We start from the raw sequence: 23,902 nt of genomic DNA, 5'->3' as shown, positions 1-23,902 counted from the left end.
CACTATTTCGTCAGTACAGATTTCAAAACTTTCGTATGAAGCAAATGTTGTCACGACTTGACAGCTTGAGACGCCATGTTACACTAAGAAATGATAAAAAATATATCAATTTCGAAATTTTTGGTTGTCTCGGCATAAACTTCACCTCACAAACACATATTAATGCGTATACTTTAATCCTGGAAAAGGATTTTCGAGAGAGAGAATCTGTGAGAGAGAAGAAAATATTTGTTATACAAAAATTATATGATTTAGTCGGTAATACAGGCGGCTTTAGGATCCCCTTAATATTCTCGAGCATTCAGCAAGAGTCCAAGAAGCTCAATGGCAGACTTCATTTGTCGCTACATTTGTTTCAATTCTGTCACGTTACTCCGAATTCCATGTTGATTATCCGGCAGAGTCTGATGTAGGCGTGCGTGTGCTGCACGCGTGCGTGACGGGAATTCTTACCACGTGTTGGCAAAAGGAATGACGCGTGGCCTACTCGGCGTACTCGCCGCCATGACAGAGAGATACGAGCACATGAGCACATTTACGCACGCGTATACATACGTGAATGTTTCTGTGTGGGTGAATGCGCCGTTAGTCGGCAGTGGGAACGTAAACATGGCCGCAGAGAGTGGCGACGGTTTGCCAATATCCCCGTCCGAGAAATCGCTCACCGGTAGCCTCGCGTCCGACGAAAATGAAAAAAGTGTCTCACGTTCACCGTCAAGTTATTCCATACGGGAGGACAAGTGGCCCGATCTCGTCGTGTCCAGACCCAGAAAACTCGATGCCTGGTGGTTGCCGAGACGTGAGTACACAGCCCGATGGTTGCATGGTTCCATGATTCGGCGCGTTTTTTAAAAGTCCGGCGCTCGCGGGCTCAGCTTGGCGCCCGCGTGTTAAGCGCGCGTTGTCGTACTATGCGCCCACGTGTCTCGCCATCATTGTTGTTTCTTTATTGACGATCGTTCTGTCAGCTGGAGACGTTGTATAAACTCTATAGGTAACACATGTTTCACATTAATTACATAATTGTGTCAGATATATATGACAATGAAGCTGCAAGCGCAACTGCACTTTTCTTATTGCACGGATTATAGTATTGTAAAATTTTCCTTTTGTGTGATCATATTAAATTACAAATTTGTATTAGAGACTTAGTTTTTATTGTGTTGTAAATATTTTTATAATTTTGTATAATATGATTTAAGAATTTGAATCGTGACTTTAAATAACGCGCTTCAAACAATGTTAATTTAACAAAACGATATAAGTTTTTAAAGATAGAGAAAAGGAGTAAATAAAAAAATTAAATAAAAAAAAATTGATTTTTGTCCTGATTTCAAGCATAAAGTTTTCGATTATTTTTTAATTTCTTACAATTATTATTTGTTAAAAGATATAAACGCTATGAAAAACTTATAAAATACTGACTGGCACGTATACGTTTTAAGAACTTCTGTAACTATTTTAAATTATTTGTGCTTTTATTTGTCGAAACACGTAACACACACGCAAATTCTATCTCGTGTCTATTTATGCTATGTTGGGATATAACAACAAATATTTACAAATAATATAAAAAATATATTGTATAAATGATATAAAATAAAATGATTGAAGTATGACGTGAAGCTCCGTGTGAGATCAACTTAATCAATCGGCGAATTCGATTCTGACTTTCGTCTTGTATGTGTTTTGATTTTATAAAATGTTAATTTGAAGAATTTGAAGAATGTGAGTGAAAATAGTAATCCCGGGAATCTATATTTTATTTATTTTTTTCTAATATAAATTAAAATTTATATTAACGAGGACATACAAATTGATATGAGTGAAAATCATAAATGTTCATATACTATTCAAACTATATAACACTTGCAATAAAGATTAATATTTATTTAAATATATAATCAGACTCATTTTAGTTAAATGTTGATTTTCAATTTTTATTTTAACTTACAATTAGATTGTATCAAGATTTATAAATCTTTCTTTATACGAAAGCATTTTTATATACATATAACAAATTTAATCAAATTTACTGAATTAATGTAATCAATTTTACTGTAAGATTAATTGTACTTTTTTATCAGTACATTGCTATGTACATTATTATGTACATTAGTATCAGTACATTATTATCAGCTTCTTTAATTCATCTATTTTTATGGAATGCGGACTTCAATTATATATATCAAGTGATAGTGTATTGTCGAGAGCAATGATCTCTTACAGTATTCTCGATATGGTTATCTATCATGTGAGTAATTATGTGAAAAGAAAAGAGAAGACTAAACACAATGTAATATACTTCGCACGTTGACATTAGTGTTATTTTAATACAATGTCTGATATTTTTAATGCTGTTTCTTTTTTATAATTAATTGATATGGAAATTATAATTAAGTTATTTACATTGTTAAATTTTCTACATAAGAAACCCGTATTTACAGCTGCTTTAGTTTTATGTGACATAATGAATACATGTTGAAAATTATAGTTCAAATGAAATAATGTTAAAAGGTAGTTTAAAATACTAATCATTTATAATTATGTATATTGGAATATTGATCTTTCCGGAATATCTAAATAAAATCTTGAAACATGGAAATTAGCCTTTTTATTCTCGTTTTACTATCCTACTCTTATCTGTGAGATTTTTTGCAAATTTTATTCTTATTGTTGCGTGCTGTTATACCGGTAAAGCAATACAGAAAAGTGATGGCAGCACCACATAGCAATGCGCAGCGACACTCGTATTGATTATCGTAGATGGAGACAAAGTCAGCGGGAAAATCAATATCCACATTTTGCCGGTGCTCTCGCTATTTTCGACGTGAAATTTTCCTCGCTCGACATTCCGTACGATTTCTAAGTTGTTTCTACGAGTGCGCTGATTCCTGAACACGCGCCGTTTCGTGAGCAAATAATCATATCATCGTACTACGATGTAGTCGCATTAGTGCGCGTTCACCATTTCTTCTTCACCTAAGCTGAGATTCTATTTGCCGTTTCTACGGTACCTGCAAGTTTAACTGGAGCACCGCTTATTAAAGCAAGCATCTACTTGCCTCCAAGAGACAAGTAGTAGTAATCGAAGGGTAATATCTGAAAAAATAATAAGAAACAGCAATACAATTAATATATACCAATTTTTTACGTTGTTGCCAACTACGTAAAATCTGACTGCAATATATATCATCATTTACTGGTGACTCATCCATTGCGACACATTTTTCTATCAGCTGATCGATGTAACAGAAGAAGAAGATTCTCTACTATACACCATTGAACAAGTTAATATTGTGAAGCAATAGGGTATGGACTAAAAAAAGATATTGGAAGAACAAATCGACGCTTATTAATTCTGATCAATTCGTTATTTTAATAACGAAGAAAAGATTTAGCTCAAACAAAACGAGCTGTTCCAATCTACGAAAATTATTACTGAAGGAAATAAAAATCTGGGCAAATCAATCGTCTATGTAATAGTGAACGAGCGTTGAAAGATATCGCATAAATCTCCAAGATCGATTGAGACAGCGGCGATAGAGGAATCGTCTTCTATGCGGCAGGAATCCCTGACTGGTCTTAAATTGCGGCCGCCGGGCGATCACGGTGGTGTACATCACGGCGGGGTCATGCTGGAGGAAGATATGGCTGGTGCCCAGGACACAATATATCTGTGCAATTTTCGAGTGTCGGTAGATGGCGAGTGGCTCTGTTTAAAGGAGCTTCAGGATGTCGAATTCTCACTCCAAGATTCGATGCAGCGGTCACCTTCACCACCGCTTGCTCTCAGTGGTATTAATCATCATCATGATCATCATCATCATCATCATCACCATCAGCAACAGCTTCCCGAACAGCGAGAGCTTCGCGATATAATGCCACCAAGTCCACCGCCATTGCAGCACGTCTCCAGCTTGTGTCTGTACTGGATGTTACTGCACTCGCCCGTTTTAATTATCGGGATACATTCAAGGATATTGAATCAGTTTTTTTTTTCGCACAGCGAGATTTAATTTATTGTGTTGTGACATACGGAAATAAGTTTCGCTTTTCTTGCTTATAATGGAAAACATATTTCTTCCTCTTTGTCACGCTTTACCGTGGATGCTTTGGTTGGAATGCATTTCTTTAATAGCCAAACCGTTGCAAATCTTCGCTTACTGTTTTACACTTCTTTATTTATATTTTATTTATTATAGAAAGTATGAAATCAATAAAATTAACGCACAAGTGCTATGCAATCACTTTTACGTCGTTTAAATTCCAGTGTGATTTTAATTAAGAATATTTATATATTCAGGATTAGATACTTGCCGTCAAATTTGAAGTTATTTTTAACGAGGGAAATTAATTGAGATCATACTGCAAGTTAGAACACACACGTATTGTTTTTGCAGCACGAGATCCAGTCATCATCGAGAGGAGTAATCTCGTGAACATTTCAAAACTAATCGTCAAGGAGCTGATCGAAACATCTTTGAAATATGGTCGTATGCTCGATTCTGATCATATGCCATTGCAACATTTTTTCATCGTCCTTGAACATGTGCTTAGGCATGGTTTACGGCCGAAGAAGGTAAAATTTAATGCCGTCGTGCGGACAAAGGAGTAGTTTTTACAACCTGATACTAACAGGTCTCCGATTTCAGGGTCTTCTCGGACCCAAAAAGGAGCTGTGGGATATTCTTCAGCTCGTAGAGAAATATTGTCCTGAAGCACAAGATATTACGTCCAGCATTCGTGATTTACCTACTGTTAGGTACTGCATATTTTTATTCTGAGAATGCGATTCATATCTATCTGCTTGAACTTGCCCGATTAATTACATGATTAATTAACAAGATACATCTTGTATTTTATTTGCGGTAAAATGAAATGTGCATGTAATATTTTATGTTAGGATTTTTTGTTAAAACGTTATCAGTACAGTTTATATTAATCAATGATGGAGCGTTTAGACTTTCTCAAAGAATTTTTTTTAGAATTTTTTAAAGAGTTTCTTGTTATTAAAATTATTTTTATATTTTTGCTTCTTTAGCAATATAATTATATTTATTATTTTAGAATTTAAATTAATTTGACATTTTATCGATTTTTTTTGTAATTACCAAGTCTGGGATATAATATTTTGAAATCGCTACCATTTTTAGGACGGCTATGGGTAGGGCGCGCGCTTGGCTGCGTATGGCATTGATGCAAAAGAAATTAGCAGATTATCTCAAAGTTCTGATAGATCACAAAGATGATATTTTGTCCGAATATTTTGAACCAGATGCTCTGATGATGAGCGAAGAGGCAATCGTAGTAATGGGTTTGTTAGTGGGATTAAATGTGATTGATTGCAACTTCTGCGTAAAGGTCAGTTTGGATTATTGTCGCGTCTTTCACGTACGTGAAAGTATGCATGATTGTATTTAATTAAAGTGATAATGACGTTAACTCAAGATCGATTGTAACTGTTGCGACAGGAAGAAGACCTCGATTGCCAACAGGGCGTAATTGACTTTTCACTATATCTACGCAATAGTAATCATATACCTGGCGAATCGCCAGATGATGAACTCGAAAACGACAATATGACCACAGTGCTTGATCAAAAGAATTATATCGAAGAACTCAACCGACATTTAAAGTAAATATTTATTTCGCAAATTTCAAACAAAATACTGCGCATACATACAAGTATTATTATACGATTTTTTGACATTTCTTCTGTCATTTTTAGCGCAACGGTAACAAATCTCCAAACCAAAGTAGAATCTCTGACGACAACAAATGCTCTTATGAAAGAAGATCTTGCTATTGCTAAGAATAATATTTTATCGCTTCAAGAAGAGAATAGACAATTAAAAAAAGAACTTGGTATTGAAGTTAAAGATGCAAACGAGGTATTGATGTAGTCAAAATTTACGTACAAATGTTACGTATAGATTGACGTGTTACTAAGAATGATCGATTTAATTTTAGAATGGAAAGATACCTCTTAAAATAACAGAAACGACTGCTGAAATTGAAGAACTTAGATGCAGAATAGAATCTGAAAAAAAATCACGACAAGATCTAGAGAAAGAACTAGAATTGCAGGTTAATAAGAACTCGTATTATTTTATACGTCTTTCTGTATCTTTACACAAATAGAATATTACAATTCTTAATACTTTCCTACAATATGATATAGATTTATAAAGTTAAGTAAAGAAAAATAGCGATTGTGATAAGTATTTTTATCTTTTTTTATACAGATTAGCATGAAATCCGAAATGGAAGTAGCTATGAAGTTGTTAGAGAAGGATATACACGAGAAACAGGATACTATAATATCTTTAAGGCGTCAGCTGGAGGATATCAAATTAATCAACTTGGAAATGTACAAAAAGCTGCAGGTGGTGTAATTTGCAACTCTATTCTTGTATAATTTTTTAATCCCGTGATATAGTCTACTTGTACTTTATCCAATTAATTATTTTATTAAACTTTATGTAAGAAAGGAGAGAAAAAGAAAACGTGTTTATAATATGTTATATAATAATTTTCTTTTAGTAAATTTGTTTTGTCTCAATTAGGAAATATTTAATCATTTATTTAATCACTTATAATGAAATTGTTTATATATGCTTTCATAAATAATATTTCTTGTTCAAAATATATGTGATATTTGATGTAGACAAGTATACTGTATCGCGGAACGTGATTTCTTTATATTAATTTACTGTTTCTAAAATTTTTAATCATAGGATTTACTCTTAAATAGGATCATTAGTTGTAGCGCGGAAACAAAATAATCTGCTTTATATTTTTCCGCATTTTATTGATATTTTTCCTATTTATTAATATTGCAACCTAAAAGAATAGCTAAATTATCCTTTATGCGAAATAGGTTGTTATTACATTAGCCGTATTTAGGTGCTTTTTTTATGGATGAGCTGACAATGGTGGGAATTTTTATTTCGCCGGTATCTTTTCTTTTCGGAGAAGATTTCGGCGTAAATTCGACGTAAATTCTCCGTTTCTGGACGTATTTCCCTTGTAGGAGTGTGAGCATGAACTGACACAGAAGGGCGAGATGGTGAGTCGTCTTCACGCGAAGACTAATCAGATCGGCAAGATCCTTAACAATCTCGAGAAGTATAATCATTTGATGAAGGATGGCGAAGGTATACGGAGCCCCATCACTCCGGGTGGCGTATCGAAATCTATTCTTAATAAGACTAACCCCATTTCCCCGAGGGGTGGTTGCCCACCCACGGAGAATGCGACCTCCCGGTCGATGGTCGATCATCAACGCTCTCTTGACGAGCAGCCGGCGACAGCCTCTAATGACAAATTGAAACAAAGTCGCTCTACCTCCGAGATTTCCATGAATAGTTCAACGACCGAGCAAGCTGCGAAAGAATAGAGATAGCCTACCCTTAAACGATTAATTTCACAACGGATCTTGACACTTCGGATATCGCGGCTATTCAGTGTTGCACGCGAGGCGTACATTTTTTATACGTACACCCTACAGAGTCGTGCAAAATTACTTTGCCAGATTTCCACCTGTGTTTTGCGCATAGCATATTGTCGTACATACTTATTCAGTGCCACTTTCGAAGATTAATTGACGTTATGTTAACAAATGCAGTAATTACTATGATGCAATATTTACTATGATGTAACGAAATGATTTAGCAGACTTTTCTGAGGCACTGAATCGAGTTGCCGACACTTTAATCCGATACAGGCTGTTACATTTAAGACAATAATTCTTATAGAAATTTCTGCAATATTACATTATAAAGTATACAATGGCTGCCAAACGCTTTCAGCCAACTTATAATTTTATGATAATTTTTGTCAATCTGTTTTCCAATTTGTATGTTAAGTTAATGAAGTTCTCATTTTAATCAACTTAAGTACATGATATTTTAAACACTAGAATGTATTCAAGGTACTTGTATACTAGAGCTTTATTTTTAAAGATTCTTTATCTGAGCAATAAAACTACTCATTGGCCTGCAAATTTTGGGCAGCTGCTATATATACATATATATATATACACTCATATTATTATTTAAAGAAATAATCGATCATAATTTTCTAATTAATTAATTTTGATTGTGATATATGGAGCGTTTTTGAAAAATTTGTCAATATATTTGCAATATTAATGTGTAAAGAGAGAAAAGACAATTTTCCGTAACATAATTTGATATAAATTCTTTATTTGTTACTGTAATAAGAAACTTATTAAAAATTATAATGTAAATTTAAAATCTAATATTTTTAAAATATATAAATTTGTTATGTATAGTCTCCCATCATTGATGATATTATAAATACAAGACAAATTTATTTACATATAGATTTCTTAAATCTGGAGATTCCAAACATTTCGTTACATCATATTTGCGAAAATATCACATTCTATATATGATAAATTACAAGTTTCGAGAAAATGCGTCATTATATTAAACTCTTATCATCATATGCCTAATTATTGCGGAAATTATTTTCAATTCAATATATATCATTGCTATTACAGGTTGACTTAGAAATTTGGACAATATCATAATTGTGTGTCTCTTTCGCCTGTACTCAATAAATATTTATTTCAGGAGTGCGAAGGTTCACTTAAGCATAAGACAGAACTGATTACAAAGCTGGAAGCTAAAACGCTGTCGATGAGTGAGACCATCCAGAAAATGGATGAGAAGTATGTTTTATTTGTCTTTCATTAGTGTTAATTAACTTATAAGTGCAATTTAATCACGCGCATACTCGGGACTAAAAGTAGCGCGTAGACTTTAATATAATAACTACGCATCAAAAAAATGTTTTGCTCTTTATTATCTTGAGTTTTTGTACTAAGGCGTTAACATATTTTTTACTAAGCATCTTATCTGATTAATTAATTGAAAGGAATATTGATAAGCTAGTTTCTCGTTTCACAGGATCATGGATTTCTAATGTAGGATTTCTATGTGATGAATGAGGTGGCGGGGTTAGTTTGATCAATACTGCTTTATATATATATCTATTGGTGCTTTAATGTCATCGTTTTTCGTGCAAAAATGTTATGTGTTTGTTATCAAAAATTCAGCAAAAGTTTATTTTCGTTTCATTTATAAAACAGTGAAAATGCATGTATATTTTAGGAAACGGCCCTACATTCTTTATTGTAAATAAGTTATTTTTCTATTTCAAAATATTTTATTCTCTGTTAATAATCATTGTAATCAGCAATTTTTTTTTAACATGTCGAATATTTAAATTATACAAAACTTTTTTGATATATATATTTAAAGAATTTTGTTGTTCCATCTTCAGTCTATATAGATTTAAAATTTAGCGGGTAAAAAAGCGTAGCTTTTTCTAATTACAAAAGTCTACATTTATCATTGTAAAAATAAAAAAGGGCTAATATTCGTATTTCTTATACGCTTTAAAATTTTAGTTGAATCAATATTGTTCAGCAAAATGTTACATTTGAGATGCGTAAATACTTGACCATTTTTTTCCATTAAACTTCTCGTGTAATGCTAATATTTCTTAAAGAAGTATTGAAAATGTCTTTATATTACTAAACTATTTTAGCAGGCATTATTTACGTACAAATGTAGTCGTTATGAAAAGATTTTCATAATCTATCAGCTGTCGTTATACAGAATTTTGGTATGCGAATGGTCATACCAATATTTAAATGAAGCACGCACGCAAATAAATGGACAGCTGTAGCTGCAGATAATTTATTTTTTACTTAGATGTCGCGGACGCGATCGAATTTAGGTAGAATAGATTAAAGACTCGCAAAGCTCTAGGATTAAACGAAATCTTATCGTCACGGGGATATTAGCAAACTTCATTAAATGGCTACTCTACAAATAGCTATATCAATACGTAGTTGTTAATATTGACAAGACATATTTTAAAATCTTTTGCAATAATCAATAAATTTATATATATTATCAAATAATTATAATAATAAACTTCATTAATGCTGTCAAATGGGAAAAGTAATATTAACGAACATTTCATCGATTTCATTTATTATCTCTCCATGCTTATGATTTTCAGATGAATAAAAATTAACTTCTCATTGTCGAAGAATTTTCATCTGACATTATTTCTTGGAAAGATATAAATTTCTGTATATTTCTTTGTAATTTAAAATAAAACGCTTACTCTTACTTATGATAATCGTCTTTAAGGAACTGATTCACGATCGTTCTTATCACCGAATCATTCCTTCTTTATTCAACATTCACATATGAAATTAGCTTTACCTTAAATAAGTTATTATATTATGACATCTGTAATCGATACACTTACACATGCAAGACATTTTTCCAAGATGATAGCGTTACTTTCTTATTGGAAGTAAAATGCTCGATGGTGAATAATTAAACGTGCCATATCCATATTATTGATATACTTACGTATTTATATAAGCCTCGCGCAGTGGAAATTATAACGCACTCTGACACTACGTGTGCTTGTACCAACACTTCGAAAATAAATTTATGACAGAAGAGAGTGTGAGTTTGTTTATCCCAGAGTCATCGCCAATTAAATTGTAATAAAGTGCCACGATTGAATAAAATTTTTGTGATTTTTTACATTGCTGAATAAAGTTTTCTCCTTTTTTCTATTGTTGTATAATTATTATTCATATGATAACATGAGGTAAGTTATATGTATTTAGCAATTGTATGCATTACAATATTATCAAGTAAATTATATAAATGCAACAGCCTTATTGTTTTAATCAACTTATTTGTATATTAAGAATATAAAGGTATAATATACATTTTTACGTTGGTAAATACGTGGTTAATGCAATACATACGTATGAATACACACACACACTTATGTTACAATTAAGCGTAATTGTAACAATTAAAATGTAATATTAATAAAATGGAAATTTTCTGAATTAACACTTTTGTAATCTTGTTCTGATATTTGATTACATTTATAGATTTATTGATATTTGATACTTTTATGTCTTTCGTTCTATTTCTCGAAATAAAATAGGAAATAATTTTACCATTTTATGTGAGTCTGCATTAATCTTTTCCTATTTTTTTTGTAATACAATCGTAAAACAGTTCCTTAAATACGCGTTTTGAGAATACACTTTTATTTACTTATAATATATTTACACGATATGCCTAATATAATTCTTAATTAAATAATAAATACGTATTTTTTGTATTTAAGTTTAATTCAACAAATCATAATATGGATACAATTATTATCTTATTTTCTTTACTAATAAGTAGGCAAAACGAATAAATAACGAATCACAATTTAAATCATTTCTTTGGCAATAAATATGATATGTGAGACTATTCATATCATTCGATGCTTTTTAATAAGCGAACAGGGTCTTCATCTAGATATAACCATCACACGTCATTACACCCATTTAAAAATCTCGAGTTAATCCTGGAGCGAGATACGAGTTAAAGATTGTTGAACCAATTGAATAAAATAGTTTCGAACAGTGTAGACACGAGTTTTATGTCTTCGACGTTTAAGTACCACCGATTTGACTTAATCAGGTGCAAGGAGATGGATGGTGTCAGATCGGGGGCAGAGGAGAAGGTGAAGATTCTGGGTGCCGTGGTTGCCGAGCGGGAAGCGCGGACGAATGGGGTCGAGAGGGAATTGCAACTTGAGCGCGAGTGGAGAACCTCCTTGCAGGAAACATCGATCTGTAACACGGAGAAGATCTCTCAATTACACCAGGAGATCGATCAGCTGAAACGGGTGTCCGAGGTACGTATCCACGTGCGATCTGTATTGCCTTTTAAGCGTACCTGTGGCGAATAAATCTCACGATATCGCCGTTATCGTCGCGCCGACTCGTAAGTTCAGACAACGGTGAGCCTCACGGAACGGCGCGATCCGATCTTTCTATTTAAATCTCATCCCCGAAACCTTATAAGTCCGTACCTAATTCAATTCGGCACACTGGAACGGAGATTTATCTGCCTTTCGATAATAGAACCGACAGTAAGTGCGACGGCGCGGCGCTGCCATCCTGGAATAGATTAATGGAATTTATTTCAACTACTGAATTTTCATTTCTGTAGATTCCTAAAGTATCACGGGTTATTTGACAGTTCTGTGATAAAAACAAGTTAATTTTCACTCTTGTCTTTATAATTCGAACGTGAGATAATGACATTCACTGGGTGTATATTTAATTGTAATGATCGCGTGGTTAATATATGAAACATAAAATTAATAGATATTCTCAATGACGTTGAATACAAAATTACAAGTCAAACAGTGTGCTAAGCTGTTGTAGAATAAAGTAAGATTTTCCCGGATATATATCAAACATACAAGAACATATTCCTTATTTCTTTATAACATACAAGAATAATTAAAATGAATTTGAAAAGATAATTTAAAAGGACCGACAAATAATCTGCGCGCAGTTTGCTTGAGTTGGAGATTGTAAAATTTACACGAAAATATTATTATAGGCATAAGACCCCTTTGACCGAACATAAAAACATATTAAAGAAGAATAAAACTTATTTAAATTTTGCATGCATATTTTGAATATCGATTTAAATAGATATTATGGAAACTTTTTGCAGCATTGTCATCATGTTCATGCATTCTATATAATTATTTGCTAGTGCAATAAAATTATTTTCAAATCTGTATCTAGCTAAATTTTTATGAATTTTAGTAAAATAATTTTTTTTCATATTTTTACATCCACATTCAAGTCCCATTTTAGCAGCGAACCGATTTATACTTCGCGACAATGAATATATACTTGCTAGATAATCACAATTATGATTGTTCCAGAGATACTTGACGCTGCAGGAAGAGTATTACGCTCTAAAGGAGGTGTGCGGTGAACAGGAACGAACTCTGGAGGAACTTGGGGGACAATTGAGCACTGCCAAATTAGCGGCCGTCGAATTGCGCGAGGCCGCTGACAACGCTCAGCAGCAGCAGCAGTCGGCATTGCAAGAGGGTTTGGTAACCTGGGCAAATGATCGGATGGTCACCCAATGCAAGGGATGCAGTCGTGAGTTCAACATGACTCGTCGCAAGGTAATCAAACTTTTTAATTGCTCTCACGCCTTCGTAACTCTCTCCCTCTCTCTCACTCTTTCTCTCTTTTTTCCTTTTCTCTCTCTGTCTCCCTCTAACTTTCCGCCCCAACTCTCGATTTCTCCGGCTTCTTCGTTGAAATCATCTTCGCCTCTCTCTCCTTGCCTTCCTCTTTCGCTTATTCGATCTATTCGCAGAGACGATTCGCGCGCGCGAAGAGCTCGGCTGAAAGCGGGGCGCACCGTACGTAATTGTTCAATTATCCCCGCCGTTCGAGAAATTACTGCTTACTCTGATGCGGATTCCAACCGTCGGACTCAACGAAGGAGACAAGGCAAAGTAAGCCCGCGTTAAATGACCAGGATCGTTCAAGTCGTGGTAGGATAGTCTTGACATTACCACGAGATACACTTACCCTCGACGATCTGATGGCGCATAGGGCTAGGCGCTCGTCAGGTCGTCAGGATCCCTCGAGATCGAAATCGCTTCTCGTGCGCAACAACTTTGATGCACGACAGTCGTATTATTAGAGATAGCGGGCTATCGCGTTGCCCGAGCCGGCAATTACACTTAAAGGCTTTCGTTTACCTAACTTCCCCCTTTATTAAATCGCGATAGGCCGTAATGAGGGCCGGAATTTGTGGATAGATAAGAGCCGACTGAGGGATTACCGGCTTAAACAAGTTCTCGAGCGGCAATTGTTAAGCACCTGCCGCGCGAATACGTCGACCACGCGTCCGTAACGCTTTTTAATTCGCTCATTAAAGGAGTGAGAGACGTGTCGCGTTACACGGTAAAAGCGAGCGATTCCCCGGGTCGCGCAACGAAGCTCAGAGAACTCCTTACGCCGGTTAACTTCCATTTTTCGAGTGCAAATCACACGTGCCGGCACGACATGGGCGCTTAAAGTATTCGCGCGGAGATCTTGATCGTTTCGTTCGTTGCAGTTGCGTGCATCGATAAGAGAAGCACGCGGCGCACTAACAACGAGCAAGTGTATTCGTGCATTCGTCATATGGATAAATTCTGTAGCAGGATTTACGCGCGGTCGAGAGTTTATCGAAATTACGCGGACGTCTGCGATAAATAATAGTTTCTTTGGTGTTGGCTGTCAACGCTAATCGCTGCGGGATAACTCGCTCGCGAAGATCTTCTGAAGGAATCGCGTGCATCATAGGGCATCTCGTTTGGTCATCAATGATTGTCGTAACAATTAACCTTGCGCGTCTACATGTTTCAAAATAAAGCAATCCCATACACTTCTTATGAAGAAACCGGCTTTTGGCTAAATTTTTAATATGTGATTGCTTTTATAATGTTGATCCAAAATTTCAATGAACATGACCTCAGAAAAACTTTTACGGTTAGCCCTAAATAGCTCAAAGTTGTGTATTTTATTAAAATTGATTGTGTTTTTTCTACATAAGATTACTAATTTCTCTTTTGTATTTTTTTAGATCTTTTCTGTAATAACTTTCCAATCTTCTTTCGGATCTTTTTAGCAAAGCAAAACCTAAAAGAACCTAATCTAAAAGACAGCCACTAATAGTTTTTTAATGATCCCTATACATTATTATATCCAGATCATTAAGTAGTAATCATAACGGTTGAACCTTTCTGAGATCATGTCCTTTGAAATCAACATCATAAAAACAACCACATATCAAGAATTTATTCAATTTGACTCTTTATAAGAAGTGCGGACCCCTTTGACTGTAATTTGCTCCTAGTAATTGCAAATTGCAATTACTAGGAGCAAATTAAAATACCCACACTGAAAACATAGACTCTAGTAATAGTTACCAAATGTTGAGTGAAATAATTTTAATCAAAAGTATTAAACATAATAATCAACTGTTTGGTAATACTTACTAAATATTTAGGAAAGTAAAATTACTTTTAGCGACAATGTTAACCGAGCATTTGACTGAATTATTTCACTCAACCTTCGATAACTATTATCAGACTCTTTTTTCAATGCACGACACTTAAAACACTAACTATTGTGAGAGTACCAGCAAAAAGCCCTGCCTTTAGCCTTAAGCCTGTGACTATGTTTGCAGAACAGCGTTCCTCGCTTTTTTACAGAATGTCGAATTACATTATTTGCATCATCATCCGACATACATTCATGATTACGCGTTGTGCATGCATGGCCCGCATGCATATTCAGTCGACAATATGATAGAGATGTTGCTTGCCCCATAAAATACATTAGACCGTATTCTCTTCTTTGCTTTACGTAGCCAGCAAGGAATATACGTTGTTCTCGCGCGAGAGAGGAATGGGTTACGGGGAGGGTTGAAAGGAGGGCGTAGGAAAGGGTGGTAAGTTATTGCATAATAACAAGGCAGTGCTCGGGTATCCTTGTTACTCATTTTTCGCCCGGTAGGTGTATTACCATACTGTTTAATATAGAATAGGCCACCCATGGCACGACCAGCTGTGTGGGTGGAAATCGTGCCAGTGGGCAAGCCGTTCCGTTGGTAGGTGCGCAACAGAGAAGCCGTGCGGGAAAAGGCGCGAGACCTTCGAAAGATACAGGCTTGTTGCGGGCGGAAAAAATACGGGATGGCCGCAAGCTTTCACGCGGGCAAAAGCGAGTAAAACAATAATTCCGGTGCAATGGTGCGGTTGACCACGTTAAGACATATTGTAAACTCACCCCTGCTGGTTTTTTAAATGCACGATGCCGCACGGTATTGTCCAGCGCACGTGGTACATCGACGATTGCTTTTGTATGCGCACTTGACACAGTTCCCGCGAATTGTGCGGAATTTGGATTCCGCGGCGAGATGTTAACGAGACGGTATGTGCAAAACTTTTCCTGTGTATTTTACGCGTCGCTGGACGCTTTAATTTGCTTCCAGTAATTGTAAATTGCGACAGCCAAGTTTCATCTTGTAACAACATGTAAATATTTTCTAACGGATATGGTTGAGGCAATAGCTTAATGTGTGTAAAATGTATGTAGATATTTATTTGAATTTCTACGTATCGTGAAATTATATATTAATGTGTAAGGATAAACAATATTTTCATCGAGAAATTATTGTACGTCTTTTTACAAGTGCAAAGCAACTTTCTTTCTTTTTTATTGGTACTTGCCATATATTTGATAAAACAACAACTTATTATAAAGCATGATATGGAATTATTACGTAAAAAAGCAATGATACTTGTGATATTGGAGCACCATAAGCATAGGCGTAAGATTTATTTTTGGGGAAAGGGGGATTATTAATTCTATTATCACATAAACAGTTTTTATTATAGATTTTATTACGTTAATAAATTTTCTCGTTAATAAATTATTTTTTTTTATTTTTTTAGAGTATAAAATATCTCTTTTTCATTCCTGATTTTGAATGAAGAAAATATTAGGTTTTGTCAATTTTAATAATAATTTATTGTATCAATAAAAGGCGAGGTGTTAGCGAAACTGCTGCTTTGCGTTATACATTGATATATAATATATGATATAATATATTATAGTAACATTATAGCTTTTAATCATAAATTTCGGGGAATTTTGGACCTCCTCCTCCCCGGATGCGCCCATTATGAGCAATATCAAGTGGTACATATGCTGAAAAGTGAACACCATTCGCTGCTATACTCGTGTTGATGTGGTAGAATGTCGTCGTAAAAGATGCACTGGGAATGTTCGTATGTGTTGCTTAAACTTGAAGCGAAGCTAAAGGACGTATCTTACAGACGATGAATATGCATATTTCAAAATCATAATTAATTTCTCTGAAATCTCTTAGAACTCTTCACACTTTGTTCCAAGTTAAGGCGAACTTTACGACGATGTAACCATCTTAATTCTCTATCACGTGGTGTCTTTAATTTTGATAAAGCTAACTGGATAAGTTTGTTTGGAATACATTAACACAATGAATACATTGGTTATGAGACCGATGAAAGCGACCACGATTACAAAAAAAAAAAGAAAAATAGAATTTCCGTTCGCCGTTTTATCCACGAAGATAAATAAGCGTGCAACGGCATTTGCGTCTTTTTAACTCTTAACTTTAGAGACGAAAACTCATTTCCTTGCTCATGCGATTGCATAAAAGTGAGTTTGCCCGATGTTACGCGCTACAAAGGCGAGCGAGGTAAGCCGCGAGATGGTCTCCACGGTTTACCAAGACTTCGCGTCCGCGCCAAGAGTTGAGTCATCTTGCGAGGAATTTATAGATCGCTACGGTCGATCATTTGCTCGACAGTATCTCTCGGATCTGATCTCTGTCTGATTTATTCGTCTTGGAAAGTATCTGTAAGTAGGTATCTATCACGGTTAAGATAAGACGTGCTTGAGGCACGCCGGTTATGGAGTTACGGGCACCAATCTACTACGTTTCGGTCGTAAGTCATGATGACGGTTCAATAATTAACTTCGCGAGGAAATCGGTTATCGGGACGATATTATTCGGGCTCTTACTTCTCCCGGTAATAACCGGGCAACCACTCTCCCGCACCCTCACCACCCTCGCGCCAAGAGAGAACGACGATCCGACCGTCTCACTTAGGGGATTCAATTTAGATGTAAAATTTAGAATCGTCGTCTCAGTTACGCTTCTCTTTTGGCTTTCGGAATACGCGAATACTGCGAATACCACGAATTCTTATTATAATAGACCGGCGGTAATGGTCCGAAAATAAAGATTACCGGATAATAGAGAAAGGGCGCGAGTAGAGAGATGCGAAATAAACGCTAAGATCAAAGGCGTGAATATTGTGCGTTCTTTTCATCGCGACTTGCAAAAATACGAATTCCTCGTATGATTAAACGACGTTAAATTTCTTGCGCTAACTTTGGATAAGAGATACGCTGTTAAAAAAAAATTCCGTTATATGACCCAGAATACGGACTTCCACATATGTTACTTAACTTATAATATTTTTAGTATCTCTATTTATCTTTTAGCATATCTGTAATTCTGGAGAGACTATAAAAAGTCAAACGCGATTGAGACATTCTGCATAATCGATGCGATTAACACGAATTTGTTTCATCTATTTATCCTTATTTTCGCTGTTTCTCGTTTGTCACTTTCAACAGCTTTGCCAGTCAGTCCTGTTCCATGTCTGTCTATACTTTAACAATCTAACGACTCTCACATGGAAATGACCTGTGCAAGAAACACCGCAAAAAAGTATTAAGCGCTCTCTTACCTGAAGTTGACGCGCGGACAATAGTATCCCTGGTGCCGAGTGCAAAAAGCTTCAGCCGTTGTCCGCGTGCCAGCTTCAGGTACGAGCATGCACTTTTTTTGACTCGAACGTAACGAGCACACGTAATCCGTAACTGCGAACTACGCTACAGAGCTTTTTACTTTTCAGCGTGTAGACCTGAGGCAGGCAAACTCATCGCCATTATACGCCGCGAAGTTATGATTGGTTTGGACGTTTCGGTTGAAATCCTAAACTATATCTACGAGATTTAAAACGTACTATATTTACGTTGCCCCGAGACAGTCGAGATATCTTATGAATTATTGTCGATTTTCATCTGGAGTGAAATTAGTTGAACTCAATAGTTGAAGTTAAACGTCAGTTCGTCGTATTATCAATTTACCGCTCCGCAAGTAAAGTTGCAATATAAATTGTAAACTTAACGAAGTATTAATATGTTATATGCATAGAATATTTATTTTAGATTCTTGAAATATGAAATTTTACGTTACAAATATAGCTTCACTATTAGAACGAATATAAAGCTCATTGTCAAAAGTAACCATTTTGCCGTTTTTTAAAATAAGAGCAAACGTAAATTAATATTTATATTTTGCTGTACTAATAATGCGCTTACATATTATTATAACTGATGTCAATTTATTACATAATTTTATTACTCAAATAATTTGAAAAAGAGATCTAATGCCGTTATTTTTACATATAAGTGAATATAGGGAAAAAAATATGTGGATATATTTATATTTATTTGAACATAAAATGAAATGAATATGATTTGATATTCCTATTTTTATATTTATAAATTTAATATGTAAATATGTTGTATAAACGAACAAATATTGACAAAATATTAATTTTTATACTATAATATAAATATATTATGTTTCCGTACAACAAATCAAACTAACTATATTATGTGTTTTATGATATCAGCTTTATATCAATAACACAGTAATTTTTTTTATCGATAACGTTAAATTTAACAATTGATATGAATTAATAATAAATGTTTGATATTATTTATGTTACAGCACCATTGTCGCAATTGCGGACACATTTTCTGTAACGCATGCAGTGACAATACTACGGTCTTGCCAAACTCAGCGAAACCGGTACGCGTTTGTGACGAATGTTATGTGTTTCTGGTTAGCCGTTACTCGGTGGTGCGTTAATATTCCGCATACTATTGTTCCTTTTCGTAAACAAATTGCAACAGAGATTTCAGTTCGATGCACAGTCTCAAAAACGATAGGAACGAAAATCCGAGAAAGCAGAATAAAGAAAGAACGAAAAGGTAACGAAATTTGTCTGCAAATGTAATCCACACATTTGTACACGTTTCTTTCTACTATACGTAATGCATAACAATGTATTATCAATTGGCCGTACGCGACGACAAACAAATCAATCTACCGTAAGCAATATTTTATTTCATGTTGAATCTTTTCTATAGAAAATAATCTCACAATTCTTTTTAGAGCAATAAGAGGAGTTTAGAGAAATATTCAATTTATTAAATTTTGTCATGCCGCTCTGCGTTTCTAATATATTTTATAGTTTTATAAATAACCACGAGATATACATCGATAGAATTTATTTTCTCGAATGTATTTTATTTTGTCACTGCGAAACGTTTGTTTCATTTTATTGCACAACAGTTACGATTATCTCGGCGTCATGAATGACGAGAATCCAATGAAATTGTATAAATGTTTACGAAAATTCGACGTTGCACATTACTTCTAGTGCGATCGTAATTGCATTTGTTATGCTCAACTTAGGGCAGGGTAAGATTATAACAGGGATGTGATTGTAAAATCTGATTTGTAAAATCTCGAAACTGCAGCTTTGCTCGCGCATACTGCAGCGTCCAAAAACGCGTGCCTGTACAACGATATTTTTAAATTGTTCTATACTATCTGAAAAGAGATGTTATATATACGTAAATAAATAAAATGGTTTTCTAACAGGGGTGTACATTATTTATTGAACCCAATCTTTTATGTCGTACAAATATTATAATGAAAACGTGCTTATTAGAATGTCTCGAAAGAGAGAGAAACGGAGATCCCATTGTTGCAATCCTTTGTAGACTGTTTGTGAAAATTTTCTTTAACTGGAAGGAATTAATTAAAGACGTTACTACAAAACCTCTGTGTTATAAGAAAGTCTTTGACAATCTTCTGCAAATATATTTTAGATGTCTTTATGGTCCAGAAAACCACAATAATTAATTAAATGTATTCGAGACTAACTCATTAACTGTAATTTAATGCCATATATAACAAACGAAGATCATAATTTTGTTCAGAAGCAATAAAAATTTCACACATTGTCACTTTTCATCGTGCGAACTGTACTCTTATTTCATTATAACGGACAGTCCGATTAATCAATTCAGAATTCAATATTTTCATGTATTTTTAAAACAGTTCTCATACAAACGATTGAAAGCGACGCAATATTCGATCCGCTTCTGTGCTTACATTCTATTACAGTGACATCGATCCTTCAAGAAATATTAACGAAAAAAAGAAACTTTCTCTTGCACGAAAGCGATTCGCAGAAAGAAAGCGGCGTAATGTGTAATTTAGCTGCCGAACGTAAATCCGTTCCTCAGGTGCATATGCCGGTCTCTCTAATCTCCACAATGGGAACCACACGCCATCCCCATCGACTCCTCCATTGCAGCGCGCTGGAAAAGCAGTAAAACAGTCCGTCAGCCGGCCTCCATCGCTCGCGCCGTTCTTATCCTTTTCAGACGTTAACAATGCCTACCACTACGATCCCAGGCGCCACATAAACGTCTGCCGGGTGAAACCGCGCGCGTGTCCATGAGCCTGTGTAATATCTGTACGGTGCAAGTACGGTGTTAAGGGAGTTAACGGTGTCATGTTACATGTATGCTCGCGGGTACTTACGCCGCCTGACTGCGGTAAGTTTCTGGCGGGTGGTTGTGAGCCGCGGCGAGACTGGCCCCGTAGGCCAACTTGTCGGATATCTACGACTTTCGAAAGCTCGTTAGCCACGAGCGTGCACGGTTAAACGGTCGCTAAATTGAAATCGATCCTCGGCCGTTCCGCATCGATCGTTGCTGCCTCGACGATTGGCGCAAATATATCCGCTTCCATCTGCCGCTCGCCCGGCATGTAGCCGCGATGGAGTACCTAGTACAAGGGTGCACGCGACAATTGCGCCCGAATGAGTTCGGTCACACTCATTGCAACCTGGTTTTCCGGAATAATCGGAAAGAGGAACGGATAGGGGCTCGAATGGAAGATCAAACTTCACCGTTCCGATAACACTCAAATGATTGAACACATGTATTCCGCTGTCAGGGAAAATATAATTAGGCCGCAGATTATTTAAATTATTGCAATTTAGATGATTTATGACGTAGATTTTTAACACTCTCATTCGGAATGTAGCGATATTTCTCATTTAATGACAGTTTGCGGAACGTGATATCAAACTGTAATATAGTCAAATTGTAATATTTCAGACATGACGCGTTATAAAGTAAAGCAAATACGATCTCAACAATGGGGAATGTAAATAATGGGGAAGGATATTTTCACAAAGTACTTTCGTAAACTTCAGATTATACTGGTTATTCGTTCCGAAGTGACGAGTCAACGCGTGTACGCGATCATGCGAATAAAATAATGCATTATGGAGCATTAATGATGGTATGGCGTGTCTCACGAGTCGTGGCACGCGGTGCCAAGATCATGAAGGTAAAGTTGCTTTTACAATGAAATCACTGACACGCAAAGTGACTCGATCGCACGTTCTTACATCGCATGTCTTTGTCAGAAGAATTGACTAGCTCCTGATCATTTTTGATACAAAATCGACACATAGCTATTCGTAACACAGCTTATAAATATTTATTTAAAAAAAATCTTCGATATCCCGGATATCGAAGATACTTAATATAAACAGCTAAATATTTTAAATGATGACGTTACAAGCAAAGTATATACATACATATATACTTTATTATATATATATATATATATCTCTATGTATGCACATTAATTATTCTTTCGTCCTACGCGCGTCCATAAAACGACTTTTTCCATGCGAAAATTACTGCGCGCAAATTACGTTATGGATGAAATTCCCGTCGAGTACTCGCGCAACATCAAATTGAAAATTTCAATCTTGTTAGACTCACGAATGAAATATTTTCTCAAGCCACGTTCGAGAGAAACAGAAGAAAGAGTTTCTCGGCGCGCTCCCGCCAGATCCGTATACCTACGGGAATCAAGTGGCACGCGTGCTCGAAATAGTATCCGCGGCGAGCATGAATTATCACGCGAGCCACTTCCATCGCGATTCTTCGAGGGATAAATCGTTGATAGGGATTGCAGGGAGGGCTACGCTCTCCATGCCGCAAGGTGTCCTGCTCGTTTTCGATGTTTATTTACTATTTAGCGCTTGTTGATCCATTTCTCGCGTAGATAAAACACCATCGCGTGTATCGGAACTTGCAGCTACATGCAATCATGCAAAAACAAAAATTTTCTGCCACGATCGAACGCATGGGAACTTCGCGAGGAGATTTTTGCTGCATGAGCGTGCATCGTGAACCGACCCGGCAAAAATGGTGACAAAAAACTATATGGACATGAAAAAAAAAGCAATATTGCGTATGTATCACGCTACGGGTGATAAAGTGAATACAATTCGCTGATGCATCGAAGCATAGAAAGTTACGAGAAGCAGCGAAAACAAATGATTGTTTTCCGTAACAATGCGTCGATAAACTGCTTTGTACTTCATCAATCGTTGCTTTGTAGTCTTTTTGATAGTACAGTCAGAGTTTTATAACGATTTCTTAATTCACCGTAGATAACACTACACGTAGGAGAGATCCGAGGAATTGCAAACAATGCACACGCAAACGATATTATTGCAGTATATTAAAGTAGTGATAACCTCTTATTTTTCACATTCAGTGACAGTCTGATATACGCTTAGTGTTGTACCATAACATGTGAATACAGAACGCACATGCTATTTAGGTAAATACCATTACATGTTTTTGATAAGTTTATGTAGAGAAGAATGGAGGAATTACAAATACCTAAGCGAAAAGTTAAATAAAACTGATTATTTATCAATTATAAGAGTCTTTATGCAAAGAATATTTGACTTTAAATTACGATAATTAACATCTATATGTATTATTAATATAAACTGTAATTTGAAACAAAAAATAAAACCGATTCGGCATTGCCTCGCGTGGCGACGGTATATATAATTCTGAACAGTAAAAATGTTTTTTTGTTTGAAATTAACGTTCATATTGGTGATAAAAATGAAATATATATATTAATTATTTAAAGTTAGATAACTGAAATACCCTTTGAATGAAGGCTTCTACCATTTGATAAATAATTATCATCGGCCTTAGTTACCTTTTCCCTTAGGTATTCACAGAGAGTTCTCTCATTCTCTCCTAAATGATAGACTTATTTCAAACAGTCTGTTTATCGAATGTTTGAAGTTAGAAGTCGTCGCTATCACTAGGCTAACAGAAATAGCTTATTTGTCGGTTTTCCAATAACTGTCAACGATATTGATAATTAAAAGTAGGGGATATACGTACATTCGGTAAGAA

At 35.4% G+C, this 23,902-nt stretch overlaps 1 protein-coding gene across 2 annotated transcripts; it reads left to right on the top strand.

Moving 5' to 3' along the window:
• Nucleotides 1-585: 585 nt before the first annotated feature.
• On the top strand, nucleotides 586-19,836 carry LOC108724747 (RUN and FYVE domain-containing protein 2). 2 transcript variants are annotated; one of them, XM_018451346.1, is made up of 14 exons: nucleotides 586-799; nucleotides 3,538-3,924; nucleotides 4,404-4,582; nucleotides 4,656-4,765; nucleotides 5,157-5,364; nucleotides 5,475-5,638; nucleotides 5,732-5,894; nucleotides 5,974-6,090; nucleotides 6,249-6,389; nucleotides 7,037-7,387; nucleotides 8,604-8,701; nucleotides 11,553-11,769; nucleotides 12,820-13,071; nucleotides 19,305-19,836. In XM_018451346.1, the coding sequence occupies exons 1-14, from the start codon at nucleotides 610-612 to the stop codon at nucleotides 19,443-19,445; spliced, it is 2,718 nt and encodes a 905-aa protein (XP_018306848.1). In that variant the 5' UTR covers nucleotides 586-609; the 3' UTR covers nucleotides 19,446-19,836. The 2 variants fall into 2 exon arrangements, with proteins under 2 accessions (XP_018306848.1, XP_018306847.1); XM_018451345.1 differs by lacking the exons at nucleotides 586-799; nucleotides 7,037-7,387 and having other exon boundaries at nucleotides 3,561-3,924.
• The last annotated feature ends 4,066 nt before the right edge of the window (nucleotides 19,837-23,902 follow it).

The sequence above is a fragment of the Mycetomoellerius zeteki genome, unplaced genomic scaffold, assembly GCF_001594055.1.
Source record: "Mycetomoellerius zeteki isolate Tzet28-1 unplaced genomic scaffold, Tzet1.0 scaffold31, whole genome shotgun sequence".
Classification (NCBI taxonomy): Eukaryota; Metazoa; Arthropoda; class Insecta; order Hymenoptera; family Formicidae; genus Mycetomoellerius; species Mycetomoellerius zeteki.
This window is presented reverse-complemented; position numbering and strand designations above follow the sequence as displayed.

Bases quoted from the DNA above. Each gene is read 5' to 3' on its own strand.
- LOC108724747 (XM_018451346.1), top strand. From the start codon at position 610: ATGGCCGCAGAGAGTGGCGACGGTTTGCCAATATCCCCGTCCGAGAAA. The intron at 8,702-11,552 runs GTATGTTTTATT...TGACTTAATCAG, and splicing joins ATCCAGAAAATGGATGAGAA to GTGCAAGGAGATGGATGGTG. The intron at 11,770-12,819 runs GTACGTATCCAC...TGATTGTTCCAG, and splicing joins AGCTGAAACGGGTGTCCGAG to AGATACTTGACGCTGCAGGA.